The sequence below is a fragment of the Mixophyes fleayi genome, chromosome 1 (assembly GCF_038048845.1).
Source record: "Mixophyes fleayi isolate aMixFle1 chromosome 1, aMixFle1.hap1, whole genome shotgun sequence".
NCBI classification, from domain to species: Eukaryota; Metazoa; Chordata; class Amphibia; order Anura; family Limnodynastidae; genus Mixophyes; species Mixophyes fleayi.
The window spans coordinates 407,084,865-407,105,903 of record NC_134402.1 but is presented as its reverse complement, the minus strand read 5'-3'; the positions used below and the strand labels follow the sequence as shown (position 1 = coordinate 407,105,903).

The 21,039-nt window shown below is 40.1% G+C and overlaps 1 protein-coding gene across 5 annotated transcripts in view; it reads left to right on the top strand.

The window, feature by feature from the left end:
• Positions 1–21,039, top strand: part of ANKRD31 (ankyrin repeat domain 31) — a 230,634-nt gene that overhangs the window by 4,596 nt on the left and 204,999 nt on the right. For 3 of the 5 annotated variants that reach the window (XM_075181929.1, XM_075181902.1, XM_075181937.1), the window contains exons 2-3: positions 13,339–13,513; positions 15,707–15,774. In XM_075181929.1, coding sequence (XP_075038030.1) covers positions 13,339–13,513; positions 15,707–15,774 — 243 coding nt within the window. Of the gene's footprint in view, positions 1–2,457; positions 2,990–13,338; positions 13,514–15,702; positions 15,775–21,039 lie in introns of those variants that run through there. The other 2 variants (XM_075181910.1, XM_075181920.1) reach the window with 2 other exon arrangements.

Here is a 21,039-nt window from a genome sequence, read left to right as displayed (position 1 = left end):
TGTATTAATAACAGTAAGAGGTCACTCTTCACTAAATATAGCTTATATATACATGCAGTTATTGGTAAGTCACACTGATATATTGTATAATGTGTGGCTTTGCCATTTGTATATAAACATATATGCATTTCCCTTTCTTTTTAAATGTTTTCATTTAGTGTAGTTTTAAATGGTTTTGGCACTTTAGATGGTTATCCAGCGATCAGTGGGTAAATAGATGCTGGTTAAATACTTTTGCATTAGAATATTTGTGTTTTTTGCATTTTTACAATTCAGGTTGCCATGGTGATGCTTGTTAGCCACGCCCTTTATGATGATATTGCTCTGCATTGTTTATTCATTGGCAGTTTTATCTAGTGGGAGTGTTAATGCATGCTGGGATGGCAGAGCAAACCATCAGCTAATTTCACATTGCAGCAGGTGTAATGTATGTTAAGTACAAGAGAGTCGCTTTTAGACGAACGAAAGTAAATAGTGACAGTGTTGCTTCGTAGTGTGCACTGACCTTGAAGAGTTAACATGAGGTTTTTGCTGGCCAATGGGGATGAGGGGAGGTCCTTTGTGGTAGGTAGAAGGGAGGCACTCAATTTTGATCAGTCACTCGTCTTGGAAAATCCCGCCCACCCACCCCATTTGTTAATAAGTTTTTGGTTTTTAGGGTTTTCTTAAACCAGTTTAAGTAGGAATAATAGTGGGGAGGAAGGCACTGCGATCAGCGGCTGATATATACGGCTCTATCGTGATTGGGCGCAGGTATCTGTCCCCTTACAAGGCAATCGGTTACTCTTGTCCCTTCCGTGGGGAGGGGCCTCGCCCGGCTCAGTGAGGGAGGGGGAGTGAGTAGTAAGGTGAGTGCAGTTTACTCTTCGCCAGGTTAGGGCCGGCCAAGCAGTGGGGTTATGAGAGAAGTGGGTGGACTTAAGGCTATATTGCCATGTCCACGCTTGGTTAGGTATCGCTGGAGCTGATTCTCAGTGCCCTTTCTCCGCCACCAGGTTACAGTTAGGGTATAATAAAATAATTTTTTAGTGCCACTTTACTCAAGTCTCTGTGTCGTTATTTTATATAAGTTTGGTTATGTTTACTTAAGGTATTGGTGTTGAACGGAGGGCATACACAGTGAACTATTTATTATGCTGTGCACTATATGTATTGAGTATGTTTGTCAGACTCACATGATGTCCCTGAGGAAAGTACTATACTGAAATGTTGGAATGCATTAAACACACCCTTTTGAGACAAACTACAATTTGTCTTAAAGCCTTGAGTGCTGCCTCACCTGGAATCTATTTATTGCACTATCCATATAAGTGAAGTACCGAGGAAGGCAAGAGGTTAATGTACACATGTTATTTATGAGTGCCAAGCACCTGGATACTATATATATATATATATATATATATATATATATATATATATATATATATATACACACACACACTCTGGATGTAAATTGGTACTTTATCATATGTGAAAATTACTGTGCTGCAGGTTTCACTTTTAAAAGGACCAAATATACTGATACTACATTACACTTCAGGTACTAGATGCTTATGACATTGGATGTGGATAAGTTCATTATCGTTTCATCGTGTATAGCACCATTTACTTACAGAAGATTACTTAATGGCACCTTTACCATAAATTGCCTCTATAAAGCCTGTCATCACTATTCCAGTCCTTATGGCGCAGCATTGATTTTGAAAATAGAAAAAAAAAAGTCAGTAATAAGTAGTCTAGGTTTTAAAAGTAAAATTGTTAACATAATTTAAAGAAAATAGTATTAGCAATATTAAGATAAAATTACATGTGCATGTGGCCCACTGCATTGTCAATACATTGCTGCCCACTGCAGTTTAAAGCAAAATATTCAAAAGTAAAATAAATTCAGAGTTGGTGGTAAGCAAGAAGGAATGTTCTGTCATGTATTATGTCAAGAGGAAAATGCATACAATAAAGAGGATATAGTTCACTCCTTTTTTCCACCTCACCCAGGCACCATATGTGACAATACATTTTTTCTCTTTCATCCATTCTGGGGGACACTGCTACCATGGGGTTGTATGAGGGTGCATGGAGTTGGCCCTTAAATAGTTAACAACTAAGTTTGCTGCTGACTCCTCCCCTCTGCAACTCCACAGACCTCAGTTTTGTTTAAGTGCCCAATGATTTGGGCTGTGTTTTGTACTGCTTGGCAGTACTTGCTGTTTAGTTTAGGTTTTATTATTTTTCTTGTTCTATTCTAGTAATGCTAGGTGAGGATAAGTGTTGATTAACATTTTTTTCTTCTTAGGTTTGTAATGGAACTATGTTCTGTTTTTATTTAAAAAAAAAGAAAAAAAAAAGAAAAAGACCAACAGAAGAATCTTTAGACTGCGGGCAGCTGTCACTGCACTGTCCCAACGGGTCCGGCGCTGCCACAGACAGAGAGCGCTGCACTCGTTTGAGGATCCGCATGTTGGGAGATACCAAGTCCCCCGCTGAGGCGGAGGGGGGACTTTGATCTCATAGAGCCCTAGGAAGGATTCTGAATGGGCATTGATGCAGGAGCACAACGCAGTGTGGCAGCCTGGGCTGATAGAGGCTTCCTCTGGGTGTTTGAACCATCAGACAGCGGGGAGTGAGTGAGAGATTCTCAGGCTATCGGTGGTACGCCCCGAGGGGGGAGATATTCACACCTTTTCCTGTCATCGCAGTCGGACTTCAGAGGCTCCTCAGAGAGCTCTACTGCTGCTGGCTTCTCCTCACAATTCCTCCTTGTGTCAGCTAAGTATCCCATACGGGATATATATTAAAAAAAAGAAACAAAAAAAACACCAGTGCTGGGAGTGTAAAGGAGACCCCCCTTGCTGATTGGTACACTCCAAAGGCGGGAAAATTCAGCTAGAGTTGACCTCAGAGGACTCCTGACTGAAATAATGGAGAATCCATCTGCTGCTGGATCCCCTTCATTGACAATTGCACTAAGTACCCCAGTTGTTTGATAGAAGTCAGCAGAGTTTTATATATGTATTATGTATGTGTGTGTATGTATATATATATATATATATATATATATATATATATATATATATATATATATATATATATATATGTGTGTGTGTGTGTGTGTGTGTTTGTTTATGTATATGTACATGTTTACAAAAGGCATATGGGGTTATAACTGTCTAGTCTCTACCTGCACTTAGTTGAATTTTTACAATATCTTCCACTTTTACATTATTACCACAGATATTTATATTACTGTTCTGAGGCTATTAGCCAGAGTCAGAACTAATAATTTTACTGTATTTTTTTCTCTGTGAAAGCTGCCTAATCTGTTTTTCTTTAAAAAAGAAAAAAAAAAGAAAAAGAAATATAGGGGGGTATTCAATTGTTCAGCTTGACGGCCGAAATACTCGCGCACTAAAACTATTACCGTTAATACGGTAAAATTGCGCTTAAAAACCGTTCATATGGTAATTTACTCGCTGAATTTCAGCTCGCAGCTCCCTGTTCAGCGAGTCATTAATAGTTTTAGAGCGCGAGTATTTCGGCCGTCAAGCCGAACAATTGCATACCCCCCATAATGTCTGATAAGAACAAGAATTCTTGTGCAGAATTTTATACCCGTTCACAATACCTTGCCAAATTATCTGGGGTAAAGAGACCTGGGGGCTGTTTGTGCTCAGTGTGACACTGTCCTCAGCAGCTAAGTACCCACTGGGGAATAACTAGTCAATGAGGTTCCTTGTGGTAATAGAGAGAAGACTGTCTATATATATCTACCTACGGTTTAGAGTTTTATTATAGAAGGCTCTAAAGTTATCGCAGACAGTATTTTACATGAGTGTTCAGTCAATGATTATGAAGACATCAAATTTATTATTCAGAGATTAATTTCCATACTGTTTTGAGGCATTAGACAGGGTCAAAACAAAAGTGATTATACTATCTATTGTCTGCTGTGATTGTTTATGGCCTGTCTGTTTCTTTTTAAATAATAACATAAAAACTGAGGAGGACTATGTCATTTTCATATAGAACTGCTCCCCCTTCACAAATTGGTTTGTTCCTTGAAGCCAATTCACGCAACTGGACAGTAGACAGTTGAAGAATCTCCTGAGCAGTTTTAATGATCAGCAGTATATACTGTGTGTGACTGACAGGCTGCTCTCCATCTGTGGGTACTACGGGTATCACTCAGGGTTGCCAACTCTGAAATGAAAAACAAGCAACCGCTTAGTGGAAAACAAGCCCAAACCAATCCTAAAAAGCCCAAAAAAAGCCCAACTTACAGGGGACTGTCCTTTTCTATAACACTAATTTCTACACTGAATCTCCAGTTAGAAAACCTTTATAAACACAAGAGGACACATTTATACACTGATATGGCAAATGAAAAAGCAAATGCTGTAATTTAGGACACTGGTATGTCTATACTACACAGCCCCATGATATAACAGTATAAGATAGGACACTGAAAGCAGTCTTCTGACATGAGCAGCTTACTGAATGGGAGAGGAGGGTGTTATATAGCAGTGTTACCTGATATAAGTGCAGCGATCGTGTGTCTATCATTCACAGAACTTATTTCAGTAGGTTGCTGTAGATCCGTCTTCCTGTGATTTATTCCACGTCCTCCTCTGACTCCGCTCACCCACAAAGCGCCACTTCATTGGAGGAATTCGCTGCACAACTCACCCACAAAAAAAACAAAACTGACTGCACCAATCAAAAATGTTAACAGAGGGAAAAAAACAAAAAAAGAATGATTATGCAACCTGAAGACTTAGAGAACGTGTCCAAACTCAAAAACAAGCTACCCGCGACAGTGAAAAAAGCCCTGCAACTTCACAAAAAAAGAAGCCCAATTCTGCTTGTTATAAGCGAAATTGGCAAGTATGGTATCACTGCTACTGATCAGCAGTATAGTGTGTCTAACTGACAGGCTTCTCTCTATCTGTGGGTACTATGGGTATCACTGCTGCTGATCAGCAGTATACTGTGTCTAACTGACAGGCTGCTCTCTATCTGTGGGTACTACGGGTATCACTGCTACTGATCAGCAGTATACTGTGTCTAACTGACAGGCTGCTCTCTATCTGTGGGTACTACGGGTATCACTGCTACTGATCAGCAGTATACTGTGTCTAACTGACAGGCTGCTCTCTATCTGTGGGTACTACGGGTATCACTGCTACTGATCAGCAGTATACTGTGTCTAACTGACAGGCTGCTCTCTATCTGTGTGTACTACGGGTATCACTGCTACTGATCAGCAGTATACTGTGTCTAACTGACAGGCTGCTCTCTATCTGTGGGTACTATGGGTATCACTGCTGCTGATCAGCAGTATACTGTGTCTAACTGACAGGCTTCTCTCTATCTGTGGGTACTACGGGTATCACTGCTACTGATCAGCAGTATACTGTGTCTAACTGACAGGCTGCTCTCTATCTGTGGCTACTTCGGGTATCACTGCTGCTGATCAGCAGTATTTTGTGTGTAAGTGACAGGCTGCTCTCTATCAGCAGTAGACTGTGTCTGTCTGACAGGCTGCTTTCTATCTGCGGGTACTCTGCCCTAGACATGGTTTTGGAGGGATGAGTATCTTATATTAGTTTTACCTTACACATTTCTGTACAAATAGAATATTTACTAATTCCTTCCCATAGATATCAACTTATTGTTGAGTTTCTTCTATTGTGAGGATTATTCTGTTATATATATTAACATAGGATTGTGTTGCGTACAACTGGCTTTATCCTTGTAGTTATAAGATATGTATGTGTATTTATATAAACACATAATGCTATGTATAAGCACTTAACTGAAACTTTTTATCTGTTTGGTCCAGAACTGGGCAGTATGATTAGCCAAGCAACCGGAGGTAAAAGTGCTTTCCTGCTGGTGGATGTCCCTAAATCACGAACTCCGTGTTTTGGGTCTTTTTGGAAATCCTTTCTTGTGAACACGGGTTATTAAGTTCAGCCTGCCAATAGAGGTAGACTCCTTGCAACTCGAGGACAGTCGCAAATGGGTAGAGATGCTTACTCCAGAAGACGTCCAAATCCCAAATTCTTGAAAAAAAAATAAAAACAAAATACTAATCTGCATGATGGGACCTTCCTCTCCTCGCGACTGCGGAGGTAGGGGGTTACCTACAATTATTCAAATATCAGTGGGCAGCGTCCACCTAAGATATTTGGATCTTGGGGATCATGTCCAGAGTGGCTTTATTCAAACCTGTTCTTGGTTCCCAAACAGAACGGTTCATTTTGATCAATTCTAAACCTCAGGGGGCTAAACCAACATCTACGGGTAGACAAGTTTCGGATGGGATTAGTCATTTGTTTTTACAGTAGGAAGCTTCCATTATCAACTCAGGGCTTTCCCCTTTGGCTTTCCTCAGCCCAGAAAGTTTTCACAAAGATTATGGTGGTAATGGCAGAACGTTTACGTGCCTTGGGAGAGAACATTATTTCGCATTTGGACTATTTTCTCCTCAAAGACTTATCAGGTCCTTTTCTCTATTAGCAACTGACCCTGTCTATTCGAATTCTGGATCAACGCGGTTGGATAATCAATTATTCCAGATCCCAGTTGATGCCCTCACAGAGGATGAGGTTTCTAGGATTAATAATGGACAACACTTTTCAGAAGATCTTTTTCCAGAACCTTCTCTACAGATACCTACAACTCTGTGTACGGTTAATCCTGAGTCATCCTAGTCCTTCCATGCGCTTTGGCATGGAGATTCTAAGGTTGATGGTATCGATGTTGGAAACCCTCCCATACAGTCGTTTCCACTCTTGTACTTTCCAGTGGAATCTACTAAGACAATGGTCGTGTTCCCCTTTTTCATCTGGAGACCCAATGAATCAGACTTTCCAGGGAGACTCGTAAACCTCTGAAATGGTGGCTAGTTCAAGAGCTTCTGATGACGGGACGATCTTTTGTCCTGTGGTCTTGGATTCTGGTGACCACAGATGCCAGTCTGAAGGGCTGGGAAACTGTTGTTCTCCAGCTTTGTCTCCAGGGTCTTTGGACAGACAGGGAGGTGCTTCGGCCGATAGATGTTCTCGAGCTAAGAGCCATGTTGTTAGCCCTCCAGGGAGCTCGGTCCTCCGTCAAGGAAAACCAGTCTATCTCCAATCCTTCAATGTCATTGCAGTGGCATATGTAAATTGCCAAGGAGGAACTAGAAGCACAGGAACTATGCAGGTAGCGGCACAGGTCTTCTTGTGGGTGGAGAAATCAAGAACCATTTACACCATCCGGACTTACCTCGGCTGGCTTTAAAGGTGTGGCTGTTGAAGCTAACCTCTGGCAGTCAAGGAGGTTCTCTTCCAGGGTAGTGGAGACCCTCATAAAGGCTCGGAAGCTGGTATCAGCTAAGATCTATCACAAGGCGGGGAGTATCTATGTACTGTAGAGAAGAAGTGTTATAACCCTACATTTTTCAGATTAGCCATTTTCTGGCCTTTCTTCAGAATGGGTTACGATGGGACTAAGACTGAGTTCTTTGAAGGTTAAGGTCTTTGCGCTTTCTATTTTCTTTCAGCGCCGGATGGCTTTCCTCCCTGACGTTTGTACTTGCTTTCAGGGGGATATTCATGTTCAGCCTCTCAACGTTCTGCCGTCGCCGTTGGCCCCGTTATGGATGTTCTTCAGTGGTTTCCATTCAAACCTGGAGTCGGCTGATCTGCGTTTCTTGACATGGAAGGTGGTGTTTTTGCTGGCCATTGCATCTACTCAACGTGTGTCGTAGCTTGGAGCCTTGTCCCGTAGGGTTCTTTAGCTGGTATTCCATGAGAATAGGATGGTTCATATGACCGTACCTACTTTCTTGCCTAGGGTGGTTCCTGGTTTTTATTTAAATCATGAGATAGTAGTTACGGCCTTTAGAGAAGGGATTGTTCCTCCTGGGCCTTCTTCCTCTTTTAGTCTGGACATGGTCTGGGCTTTACGGGTTTATGTGGACAGGACTGCTTCTCTTTTTGTTCTTTACGAATCTCATAGGAGAGGTTGGCCATCCACCAAGAAGACCATAGCTTGTCAGATCAGATCTATAATTAAGCTTGCTTATGTGTGTAGAAATTAACCTGTGCCTCAGGTTCTTACGGTGTACTCTACCTGTGCGGTGGGAGCTTCCTGGGCTGCTCGCCATGGAGCATCTACAGAGCAGCTGGGTAGGGCGGCGACCTAGTCCTCAGTTCATATCTTTACGAGGTTTTGCCAGTTCAACAATTTTGCGTCTGCGGACGCCAGTTTCGGCCGCAGTGTTTTACGGGCTAGTAGTCCAGAGAATTCCCTCCCTTAGGGGCTACTTTAGAAGGTCCCCATGGTAGCAGTGTCCCCCAGAGTGGATGAAGGAGAAAAGAAGATTTTTGTATTTACGTTAAATCTCTTTCTCCGATTCCATCTGGGGGACACTGCATTGTTGTTAAGCCCTTTTCTTGGGACTTTAGTATTACTGAGGTCTGTGGGGTTGCAGAGGGAAGGAGTCAGCAGCAAACTTAGTTGTTAACTATTTAAGTGCCAACTCCATGCACCCTCATAAAACTCCATGTTAGCAGTGTTCCCCAGATGGAATCGGAGAAAGACTTTTAACGTAAGTACAAAAATCTTATTTGTTTCACCTCCCGCCTTTTCCGACATTACAAACATGCCTTGGTCAGATTGAGAGACTGTTACTATAAATGTACTTTATTTCAGGGTACAATGTGACATGGCCATTATGCTGTTAATTGATGGTTTACACTCCTACAATTGTCAGTGTGTAGGAGAACATGACTGATTTTGCTAGGTTCCGCCCTCATTGTTTCTGGGTCAGAATTAAACACAGGACAGGCTAATGTTAGTACATGACTAACATACCTTGGTCATACAAAGCTCAACAATAAAAGTGAATCCATTAGTGCTGTGGGAAATCGTGCTCTATATGATTTATTAACCCATTGATGTAAACTAGTCACCAGTCAACCAAAAGTAAATTATAAATAGTTTCTACTGTGAGTTGTCAGGCTGAGGCAACCTGAGGCTCAATATGTTGTTTCAGGACGAATTTCAGTGTAGGGATGCTGGGACTGGTAGTCCAACAGAAGCTGGAAAGCGACATGTTGCTAACTGCTGGGCTGCAGTGATATTTCCAAACTCGATAATGAAAATGGATAATAAACAAGACAGGAGGTCACAATGTGTTACTAGCATGCTTGTGGTGATAATGTCAGAGCAGCCGTTTTGGATATAGACTTTCTTATCGTGTTGATAGTGTTCACTGCAAAATGTGTGTGGTCAGCTGTAGTAATGGTTTCACCTCAGTCTTTGTACTGTATTAGGAATGGAAAAGCATGATTTATAGCTTTTTAATTTAGCATATCTAATAAGATTTTGGGACTGTTTGAAATAACAACAAAACCTCTTCAGTGACAGTAGTTTCTGTCAAAACTTCTCAATTTCTAGTGAAGAATTTGCAGCAATAAGAACATAAGGAGGTGAGCATAAGGGAGTTTCATGATACTTTTGGTTCTATATATTAAGGGTCGATGTAATGTATGTAGTGTACAAAAATAAATGTGATATTTGGATTCTATTCGTTTTCAGTGTTTAATTTTGGTATATGATATAAGCAAATGAGTATGTTATTTGTACAGATGGATGGAACTTCAATGTGGAATATGTTTATAAATAATAGTGATAGTAGCTATGATTCAGGTTTTCCAGGAAAGTGTGATTATCAACCTAATTATGAAGGGCGGTCCTTCTTTGCCTGTCCCTTGTACCCTAAATCCTTATCTAGGTGCCAAACAAAATGTGCTATTTTGTTTGTTCAATCTGATTACCAAACAACAGCATCTATATTTAATATGCCCCAGAAGTTCTGTCAGCCAAAATATTGGATGTTTCCTTTCGGTTAGTGACCACACACACACACAGACTGATGTATCGTCAATTGATAGGTTTATATTTTAAACAAACCAAATGTAATTCTGATTGTTTAGGATGTTCCTTTTGAAGGCCATACAATTACCAGGTGTCGAATAATTTGATAAAAAAAATGTCCAAATTGTTAGATAAAATTGAAACATGTCTGGCTAAGTGTTAACTGTGGCAATGTTTCCTAGATGTGCTAGGAACTGCTGTGTGTTTGTGTCATTGCTCTGTCGCTTACCATCCAGCCAGCTCGCTGCAGTCTTTGTCTGAAAGTGGATGAAAATAATATATATTATTTATCACAATACATAATATTGTGACCTGTGAGGTGGTCAAAATTGACTGGAAATTACTTGAAATTAGTGTTATTAAAGTTAATAATATATGTATGAACAAAAAAAGAGCAAAATTATGTGATTTTAGCATATTTTATGCTATTTTTCTAAGAAGTACGGATCCAAAACCAAAACCAAAACACGCAAGGGCAGTTTTGCCAAAACCAAAAAAGTTATTTTATATATATATATATATATATATATATACACACAAACAGATAACATGGTGCGTAACCCAATACTGATCAGGAAGTCCCACAAATTCGTTCTTTGTACACTGGCCCAATTTCAGGCGGCTGCCAATTCCCACAAACAGAAGGTCAATCTGGAATCAATCTAGAAAAATAAACAAATGGGATAGGGCGCCACAATAGTGTAGTATTGTTATATTAACAGTACTGAGAGGTACATATAAATAGAGAGATTAGAGGAAGCTCACGAATGTCATATATAGGTGGACGTGGCAATCTCACAATAGATATAGTGAAAGTGTGAACATGTAGGGCAGATCGTCAGCAAAGACTTCATACAATCCCAAGGACATAAATTCTTTCCAGTAGTGCAAATGCATACCAGATAGACAATCTTTAGCGCTTATCGGTATAGTGAGTAAATTCTCCAAACATACCTTGATGATTCCGATAATGGCACTTCTTATATAGCTGTAGTCTCTATTGATGCTGCTGAGATATCTCAGTAGTTCACTGGATGAATAAAATGAAAAACCAACATAGTGTAATACTGTACATTCAGCAGATTTATTGCACAGAAAGTACAAGTATCACACTTACATAAAAAAAGAGTAAAAAATGCTTATCTGGGTATCTTTGTGACATCCGTCAGAGAATGGTAACTTCTGTCTGGTTCAGTGTTTCTGTACCCTGACAAAGACACACCCTGTCTGGTTCCCGAGAGGAAGGACATTTCAAATCAACTGACATTGTGGCTAAGCTTCTATTGGATGTAGCAGCTGGAGACCAACAGTCTTATTATAATATAATAAACCATTGTTTCTCCTATTACACTATGCACTATGGGCCTGATTTTGAGTTAGGAGCAAAGAAAAGAAAAGGAACAACTTTGCACCCGGACAAACAATGTTGCAATGTAAGGGGTACAAGTTGACTTATTTTTTTGCAGGCAAGGAAAGTACTGGCTGTTTTTTCATGTAGCACACAAATACTTGATAGCTTTATTTTTACACTGAAATTAGAGTTGATCTATGACATGCCGTATCCCAACTATAAATCTGTCCCTACATTTTATTCTCTCTCTCTCTCTTTTTATATATATATATATATATATATATATATATATATATATACAGTGCTTTTTTTGTAAAAAAAAAAGGTGCCTGAACTCACGTCTTATTAATCTTTTATGAAAAAATAAATAAAAAATGATATATATATATATATATATATATATATACACATAAATTTACTCCCTTCCTTGCCCCTCACACACTTGACAATTGTAAAATAAAAATAATAACTCCTACCTCCTCCTGGTTGGCTGGCAAGGCTGCAGTCCAGATGACTGATGGAGTAAACGCAGGATATCTAGAGGGGAGACCCCATATGTTAATTTAATAAAACAAACATAACAACTGGACATCACTCACCTGTTACACACTGACATGTCCCCTGCTGTGGCTGCCTACCAACTTTTCTCACATATGGCCGCTAGCTATTCTCACCCCTATTCTGCACCCTGGTTTTTTTGTGGCCCTCTCTTTCCACCTCCCTCCTTTTTCTGTAGCCCTCTTTCTGCTCCCCTTCTTTATTCTGTAGCCCTCTTTCTGCTCCCCCTTTATTCTGTAGCCCTCTTTCTGCTCCCCCTTTATTCTGTAGCCCTCTTTCTGCTCCCCCTTTATTCTGTAGCCTTCTTTCTGCTCCCCCTCTAGTCTGTAGCCTTCTTTCTGCTCCCCCTTTATTCTGTAGCCTTCTTTCTGCTCCCCCTCTATTCTGTAGCCTTCTTTCTGCTCCCCCTTTATTCTGTAGCCTTCTTTCTGCTCCCCTTTTATTCTGTAGCCTTCTTTCTGCTCCCCCTCTATTCTGTAGCCTTCTTTCTGCTCCCCCTCTATTCTGTAGCCTTCTTTCTGCTCCCCCTCTATTCTGTAGCCTTCTTTCTGCTCCCCCTTTATTCTGTAGCCTTCTTTCTGCTCCCCTTTTTTTCTGTAGCCTTCTTTCTGCTCCCCCTCTATTCTGTAGCCTTCTTTCTGCTCCCCCTCTATTCTGTAGCCCTCTTTCTGCTCCCCCTCTATTCTGTAGCCTTCTTTCTGCTCCCCCTCTATTCTGTAGCCTTCTTTCTGCTCCCCCTCTATTCTGTAGCGTTCTTTCTGCTCGCCCTTTGTTTTTCTGTAGCCCTCTTCTACTTTCGCCCCTTCCCGCTTTCTGTAGTCAGTATTACTTACTTACTTACTTCTTTGCATACTTCTTTTCACTCTTCTTAGTTCGATCGCTGCTCCTCCCGATGCCCTGCTTCCGGCCGACGGAAGCAGGACACACACACACAGACGCGGTGCTGCACTGTAGCAGCACCGCAGAGAAAAAAAAAAAGTAAAAAAAAAAGGTGCCGGAACGCCGTTCCCAGTGTTCAATGGGAAAAAAAGCACTGTATATATATATAATTTAATTGTGACTTATTTTATGATGCTAATTTCATAATATTAATAGTTATGTGACCAACAAATAAACGGTATGCCACACAATAGTGCCCAATTTATAGTATGCTCCCAAATCATAGTATGCCACATGGTTGTGACCCCAATACATTGAATTCCACATGGTTGTGCCCCAAATACATTGAATTCCACATGGTTGTGCCCCCAATATATAGTGTGCCTCATACATACATTTGAAGTCAGCCCACACGTCTTCTGTTTCACAGCGAATCCTGCTTTAATCATTAACGCTGGTTTTTGCTTGAAGCTCAGGGAGCCGCAAGCAGAAATCAGGGTTAAAATTACTGTATTAACGGTAATAGATTTGACGCCGCGTTATTTGCGGCAAAATTAAATCCCCCCCTTCATTTAGCTTTCATTGGGGCTTGAACACTAACATTGATCTATCTTGTATTGCAGATACAAAGATTTCCTCTAACCCCAGAGGATACATTAGAAGAAAAAAGATGGAGGAAAGAGATACTTCTCCTTCCATGAAAGTCCAGATGCTTTCAGATTATGACAGTGATGAAACTATAGTGGATGACTCCATTCCTGGCAGTGATGGGGAAGATGATGAGTTGCAGCTAAAAAGGTGTTTGTTTGTTTTTTGTAGTTTTTGTGTATTGTGCATGCTTTTCTTACAGTTTTTTTTAAAATTTCATATTAAATACACGCATTGCAGTGGAGCTAATTACCTTTTAATGAAAGTTCTAGTGGTATACAGTAACATAGTGGGGCTTTTTATGACAAAGCAGAGAAAACCTTTATTTTAGTATTTTTGCACCTTTTTATGCTTACAGTACAAAATCAATTAAATTGTCAAACTACTTCCAGGGGCGAACGCAGGATTTAGAAGGGGGGGGTTTCCGCCCCCCCCCCCAAAAAAAAAAATAGAGCGAGAGAGAGCCCCATTTTGGAGAGTCTGAATTCTACACCTACTGGTAGGTTAATTGGCTTATGACAAAATTGACCTTAGTGCGTGTGTCCTTGTGATAGAGAATATAGTTTGTAAGCTCCATTGGGTCATTGATTGAGTGAAATGATTAAGTATTCTCTATAAAGCACTGTGTAATATGTAGATGCTGTAGCAAGCAGGTTAAGTGCCGAACAGTCCCTGATAAACCCTTAGTTGGATCGGAGCATTTAGGAGACAGTCAGTAAGCCATTCCCTGTAACAGCTGAGAATATGAATCGCTACTAATCCCTGCAAGACCCTAAGAGAATATAATATTTAGGAGGCATTTATCTAACTATCCTTTGTTAAAAAATATATTGGGCTCCATTAATAACCAGTGTTGCAATGCAAGGGGATGTTATTTATATAAAAGGGAATAGCAATCTCTGCAAATAAGCCTGACCTTATTACTATCATACTGTTTCATTTGAGTGTGAATTCCTCAATTAATACAGGAGACAATACAAGTACATCCAGCAATTTTAAATACACATTTTTTTTTATCTACATGCACATTTTTTTTTTTACATTTCGCTGTTTTTTATATTGAAATTATTTTAATAAAAATCATTTAAAGTTAAATTTTAATCAATTAGACGTTTAGATATCATGAGTATTTAAGTTAATCTAAACAAAGGAGTACTCTGTATTCCACTCTGAACAAACCTCTTTTTTTCTTTCACTTCTATTTATTAATATTATTAGGCTAGTGGATGCACCACTTGGTTAATAAATGATACATATCTCTAAATTTAAAACTTGGGGTACTGCAACTCCTAATAATTGGTGCGACAGAAAAAACCCTTCTTTTTCTTTGGTTACCTCTTCCAAATAGTTAGAAAATTGATTTACTAATAATAATTATTATTCTAAATGGTTATTTCTTTTATGGGTTATCTTTTGTAGGTCATTTAAATAACTCTTTGTCAAGGGAAAAAGAAGGGAAGGGGAGCAGAGCAAATAACTGCACAGTAATAGGTTACAGCACATTGAGTCAAGAGCAGTTTTTTGGTTTTTTTAAAAAAAAAGGGCAATACAGATTTAAAAGAAAACTAAAAAATGCTCCTTCGCAAAAGCTACCATCTTTAAAAAATCTGCGGAAAAAATAGGAAGGTATTAATATGGATAATTGATCCCTATGTAAGGTAACTGGGATTTTTTTCAAAAACATGACAAACCATAAATTCACCTTGAAATGCTTGCGTATATTGCTGATTTGCTACATAGGGGTCAACAATCGGTATTGCGGCATGTTGAATGCAGAGCAATGTACAGAAAAAAATGCATGTTTAAGCTATTTTGCCATTCAGCACATACGAGGAGGCACCATTGAATTATAAATTATGGGGGCAGTCATTATTTATTGATGTAGGGGCAAAAAGAGATGACCATAAATCATTTTTTTAATACTGAAACACACATAGAGATAGATATAATATATAGCAGTGTTGGCTAACCTGTGACACTCCAGGTGTTGACACTGATATATAGGATAGCGTAAGCCCAATTGAAATGAATGGATATTATATGTCACTAAAGAGTGCTTTTATACATGTCACAAAACTCAGGTGTCTTCCAATATCCATAATTTTCAGTAGGGGTTAAGATATACCTTTTTTTTTTTATAAAAGTGTATCTAATAATCACTGAATTAATGACATTAGAACTCACTGTTTTTACAGATTAATTACAATAGTTAATTTTTATATATAATCAGTCATTTGTGGTTTTTATTTTTATGTAAAGCTTTTGCACTCAAGTCTCTGTTTTTTTTTTTTTTTAACAAGACACATCTCTTAACATCTTTTTTTTTTTTTTTTACTTTTAAAGGTTGGTTCTGAGCAGTGATGTTTCTGTCACAACTTTAGCCAGTTTACATCTGGGAAACAGGAGAATTGGTAAGTTTTATACCATTTAACATCTGAAATGGTTTTGTAGATACAAATAATATACGTAACTGCAAAAATTAGAAAGTACTAAAGATCTTGCTGAGTTTGTATATTAAAAAGTATAACAGAAACCAGTTTTCACACTGTTATGTGCAGTTGGTATTGTTGTTACTGTAGTAAATTGGACATGTTCCCTACACACAGTGTGGGCATCCATTTTGTGAACTAATATTTATGCTTATTCTCTAGGAATTGTCAGGCCCCGCCCCCGCTGTTTCCCCACTGTGCAGGGACGGACGCCTGTTAAGTCTCGGCCAGGGCGCCATGTTGCCTAGCAACAGGCACGTCGCGTCTCCGGCTGTCTCTCCGCTGTCGGGCGCATCCTCCTATCCCTGGCTTCCTCTCCCTATTTAAACCTGGCTCTGACGCCATTAGGGTGCCAGAGAAACAGGTCCCTGTTTCCAGCATCATTTCTCAGTCTGTGTATATTGAATTCTGACCCGGCGTTCCCGACTCTTGTCCTGGATTGTGCTTTCCTGTTGTGACCCGGCTTGTCGACCATTCTCCTGCATTCTGTCCTATATTGTTCCTGCGATCTTGGCCTGTTTGACTACCCATTTGGATCTCCCTATTGGTACCTCGCATTCCCGATTGGCTTCTGATCCGGACCATCTGACCCTCCTTACTGCTACACCAGCAACTGGCTAGGAGCACCACGACCTGCGTGCCTCAAGCAGCGAAGTCCAAACCTCCTTGCGGGGGTCCCTGGTGAACACCAGGTGCACATTAGACTCCTGCTAGTTCAGTAGCGCTAATACCGGTGCGTGGCCTCTGCTCTCTAGTCTGCAGCTGAGGCCTGACAGGAATCAGTATTTCATGAATATGAGTTCAGTCTCATGAATATTAGTAAGACAGATACTCCGTGATGTCACTGGTTCCTAGCAAATTGAAGGCTGGTTCAGTCTACAAAATGGATGCCTTCACTGCTGTGTGTGTATGGCCGGTCCTGTTAGTGCTATTTTGAACAGCACAATTATGTACTCTGTATTTATTGTATATTTCCTTTAATACCCAGGACAGGCATTACGAATACTTCCTAATGCCTTTTGGTCTTTGTAATGTCCCGGCTGTGTTCCAGAACTTCGGCAATGAGATTTTACCTCTTAAATCATTCTGTAGTCGTGTCTCTGGATGATATTTTGATCTTTTCTCCAGATCTTGTATCTCACCACTCCCATGTTAAGGAGATCCTCGTCCATCTACAACAGCACCATGTCACGAAAGCCATATAGTTGGAATGGTCTTAATTTCTGCTTGAGTGACAGTTACCCCCAGAGAGGTGCGTAGTCTAACGGAGGAGAGGTATACACCAGGGATTCCCGCAAGGGAATATGGGCTTAGCTGCTGTCAACCGCAGGTCACGGTCCTCTAGGTGGCACAGAGCAGATAATACAGAGAATCAAGAAGTGATTGTAAGGCAGAATGAAATGCAGCCTCGGGTGTATGGAATACCAGAACAGGATGGGTGCTGTGCAATGATCAGTAGTATAGCCACAAATCTTGATAATAAGATAGGCTGAGCAGGAAGTATAGTCACAGGTCTAAACAGCGGAATAAGCTAAACAGATATAGCTGTGAAGCAATGCACTGCGGTGAGAAGTACTGATCACTGCAGTGCATTGTTGTCGATCCCCTGCTTGTTGGAAAGTCAAGAGCTTCTTAGTAGATTCATTCAAGAATTGCCCCACCATTCCAAGACCTGATCACTCAAGAGCAGGGGTAGGGAACCTGTGGCTCTCCAGGTGTTGTGAAACTACAAATCCCAGCATGCCTTGCCACCTATCTGCTGGTTATCTACTGGCAAAGCATGCTGGGACTTGTAGTTTCACAACACCTGGAGAGCCACAGGTTCCCTACCCCTGCTCCAGAGAGTGAAGTGATAGGCAGCCATGCCATCTTGAAAACTAAGATTCCCAAGCAAATGAAGATGGATAGATAAATAAGGATTTCGTGTTCATCTACATCTTAATATGTACTACATGTTTCTAGTGGATATCGAATGGGAGTCACAAACTGCTGCGAGCACTTCATAATCATGTAGATGGAGGAAAACATTCAATTTTAGGCCAGATAGGAAATGCCAATCCCTTTGTTCCACTGAGGGATTGGCATAGGTGTCAGACCCTTATACCCAATGCCTCAGGTACCTGATGTTGGGCAGCCTGTTTCTATTTTGGGTAAATTCAATCCACCATTAGTCTTGGACTGTTGAGTTTAAATAGCTAGATTCCAGATTTCTTTTTTTGTCCCAAATAAAGTCGCGAAAAGCTATCAGAGATATCCTTACGTATCCGTAATACCAGCAGGGACTGGAAAGTAAAGGAGTCTAGGGACGGATATCATCTTAACAAATTTCCCCTACCCATAAAGGGAAAACGGAGATGACCCACACTCTCAACCTCTTGCATGAGATCTCCAATTGCTTTCTAGATATTAAGTTGATATAAGAGGCTATGGTTCTTAGGAAGTTGGATACCTAGGTAAAGGATAGCCTTGGTTCGCCCATTTGATTGGTATTTCTCTAGCCCAGAAGGGTCGGGTAAAGTCAATCTTAAGGTTGATCATTGGGCAAAAGCAATGGGAGAATTGACTGTAAATGAGTGGCCATGATTTTAGCCAGCAGCTTAGAAACCAAATTCATGAGAGTAATAGGGCAATTAGGGGCCACAAATTTTGGGTTCTTCTTGCCCGGCTTCAATATTAACGTAGTCAAGTATGTATTAAAATTAGTATACCTGGGTCTCGTTCTATGAATATGACAAAATAATTCAAGTAATGCAGGAACAATGTTTAGTTGGAGGCTTCCAAATTAGAGCAAAATCCATTTCGACCTGGGGATTTGTGCAAGTGGTGGTTGGTAATAACTGCATTGATTTCTTGAGTGCTTATGTCACAAGTATGCAAATCTCTCTAAGATGTGCTCAATCTTTGGAGTTTAGCTTCATTGAAGAGTTTATCCATCCAGTGGGTGTCATGGGAATGTTAGTATAAAGGAAAGAATAGTATTTGTGAACTAATTTCCTACAATTTTGTAAGGAGATTTTTGTGTTTGTCATGGTGGACAGCTACTATATGATTTTTGCATTCAGTGTTTTTTGTCAGAGTAGCAAATAGTTTGCCTGCATGATTGCCCACCGATAAAATTTATTTTTGGGAAAGTCTATGTGAAGTTCTGCTTGCGATAGTAAGAAGCACTTCAGTAGATGGCGTGCCGTCATATACTTATCAAGACAGTTGTCACTCGGATCAGAGACATAAGAGCTTTAATATTGGGACGTATGCTGAAGTATGGGATTATATTTTTCTTTCTTTGCTTTATTATTGTTGGAAGTATAGGTGATAATATAGCCCACTTTGAGGGTCTCCCAAAATAGGATTTGGTCATCCCAATGTTCTATATTATCATCCTGGAATTCTTGCCATTCATGTGTTCTATATTGATAAAATTTCTCAGATTCAAATTGCAACAGAGACTATAGCATGGTCCCCAATTGTAGAGTCCAAATTGCAGTCAAGATTTTTAGACCCCAAAAGATTGAGTCAATACGGGGTTAGATTTGTGGACTACTGAATGGAATGGGTAAGACCGTCCTATAGGGTTAAAGAGTGTCCAAGGGTCTACCAGACCATGAGCTGCTTTTAGTCTAAAAGTTGTCCTCTTTCCTGAGGTGTGAACAACTTGGGAACCAGAGATTTATCTAGCGTGGGGTCATTTACCTGGTTAATATATCCGCGTAAAATAAGATTAGGCATGTCCCTTTGCAGTAGCAATTGTAGGATCCACAAAAATTCTCTTTGGTTTGAATTTGGGGCGTACAATTTAAATAAGATGTAACCGGTGTTAAGAATTCGTACGTCTAAGAAAATATAACATCCTTCAGGTTCAATGACCTTATCCAGGGTGGCTAAAGAAAGATAAAGAGGGTATGGCAGAAAGCCCTATGTAAATTAACAAGCAGAGTACACATTAACAATTGTAGGTGGGGAATGATCACCAAACTAAGGAAAAAAAGCTGTTGAGAAATCCCCCACAAATGTAGTAAGTAATAAGGAGTGTACCTTTGGTCTGTTGAGCACCTATGCCCAGTTAGGTGAAACAGTGAGAAAAAAATACTAAAGTATCCTGATTAAAGGTAACTCTAACAACTGCTAATGTGTAGCACAATAAAATAGCACAAATGTAAATAAATTTAATTTAAATTGCAAGCACAATAAGCATAACATATTGCCATATCACCATAAGAAAGTAACAAAAACCCACATAAACCCAAATTGTACCGGGTATAGTGAATTAAGTTATGCTATAATAGTCTTAGGAGAAGTAGGAATAAATGGACTCTACTAAAATGCAATCTTGTGTGGGAGGAATGTTTAAAATTAGTTATATGTAGTGGCACAGTTATTAGGATTCCAGAACACAAAGTCATGGAAAGAGAAATCTTGATTACTAACAGGCAAGCCTGTAATGCAATACCCATAAGTTGCCACCAGATGGGAGCAGAGGTCTACTTTGAACTCTCTCGTGAGCTACGTAGTGGTAGTTTCTTTTCAGAATAGCAATACCTTATTCTGTAGAGTAAAGTATCTAGAGCAGGAAATGGAGTGGTGCAATGACACTTTTACAATGACTTGTCATGTAAATTATAAGTACCAAACTTTATAGAAAATATGGCTGGGGTTACAACAGTAGAATCCTGTAGTTGGTGAGCCCTTGGATAGGAATGTCTCCCAGTAACAATTTGCTGATGACAGGGTCACTCCAAGCCCCAAATACATGTGTGTTCTTTTAGTTTTGTACAAAAAAAACAAGCCCCCTAGCCAGGATGTAATTCTGTCTGGCTGCATGCAGGCCTTCCCTAACGTGATCGCTCTCAGTCACGCTATAGAACTGCTCCAAGGAGAGCTAGTAGAATGACATACAGTTCTCCCAATATATCACACCAGTTATAGAAGTTGTGGAGCAGTTCATAGATTGGTAATGATGAGCTCCACAAAGCCACAGTTACAGCTATGGAGCGCAGGGGATGTAAACGCTAAGGGGAGGTAAGGTTCAATCACCCCTCTGCTTGACAATTTGTCCTTAATAGGAGCCTGGTCAGATGCCAGAGATCAATCTCCTCACATGGAGCAAAAGGTCACTCACCACTCAAGTGCAGACAAAGTCTCAAAGTGGCACCCTCCGTGTCCCAGAGTTACAGCTGTCTGGTCTCTGCT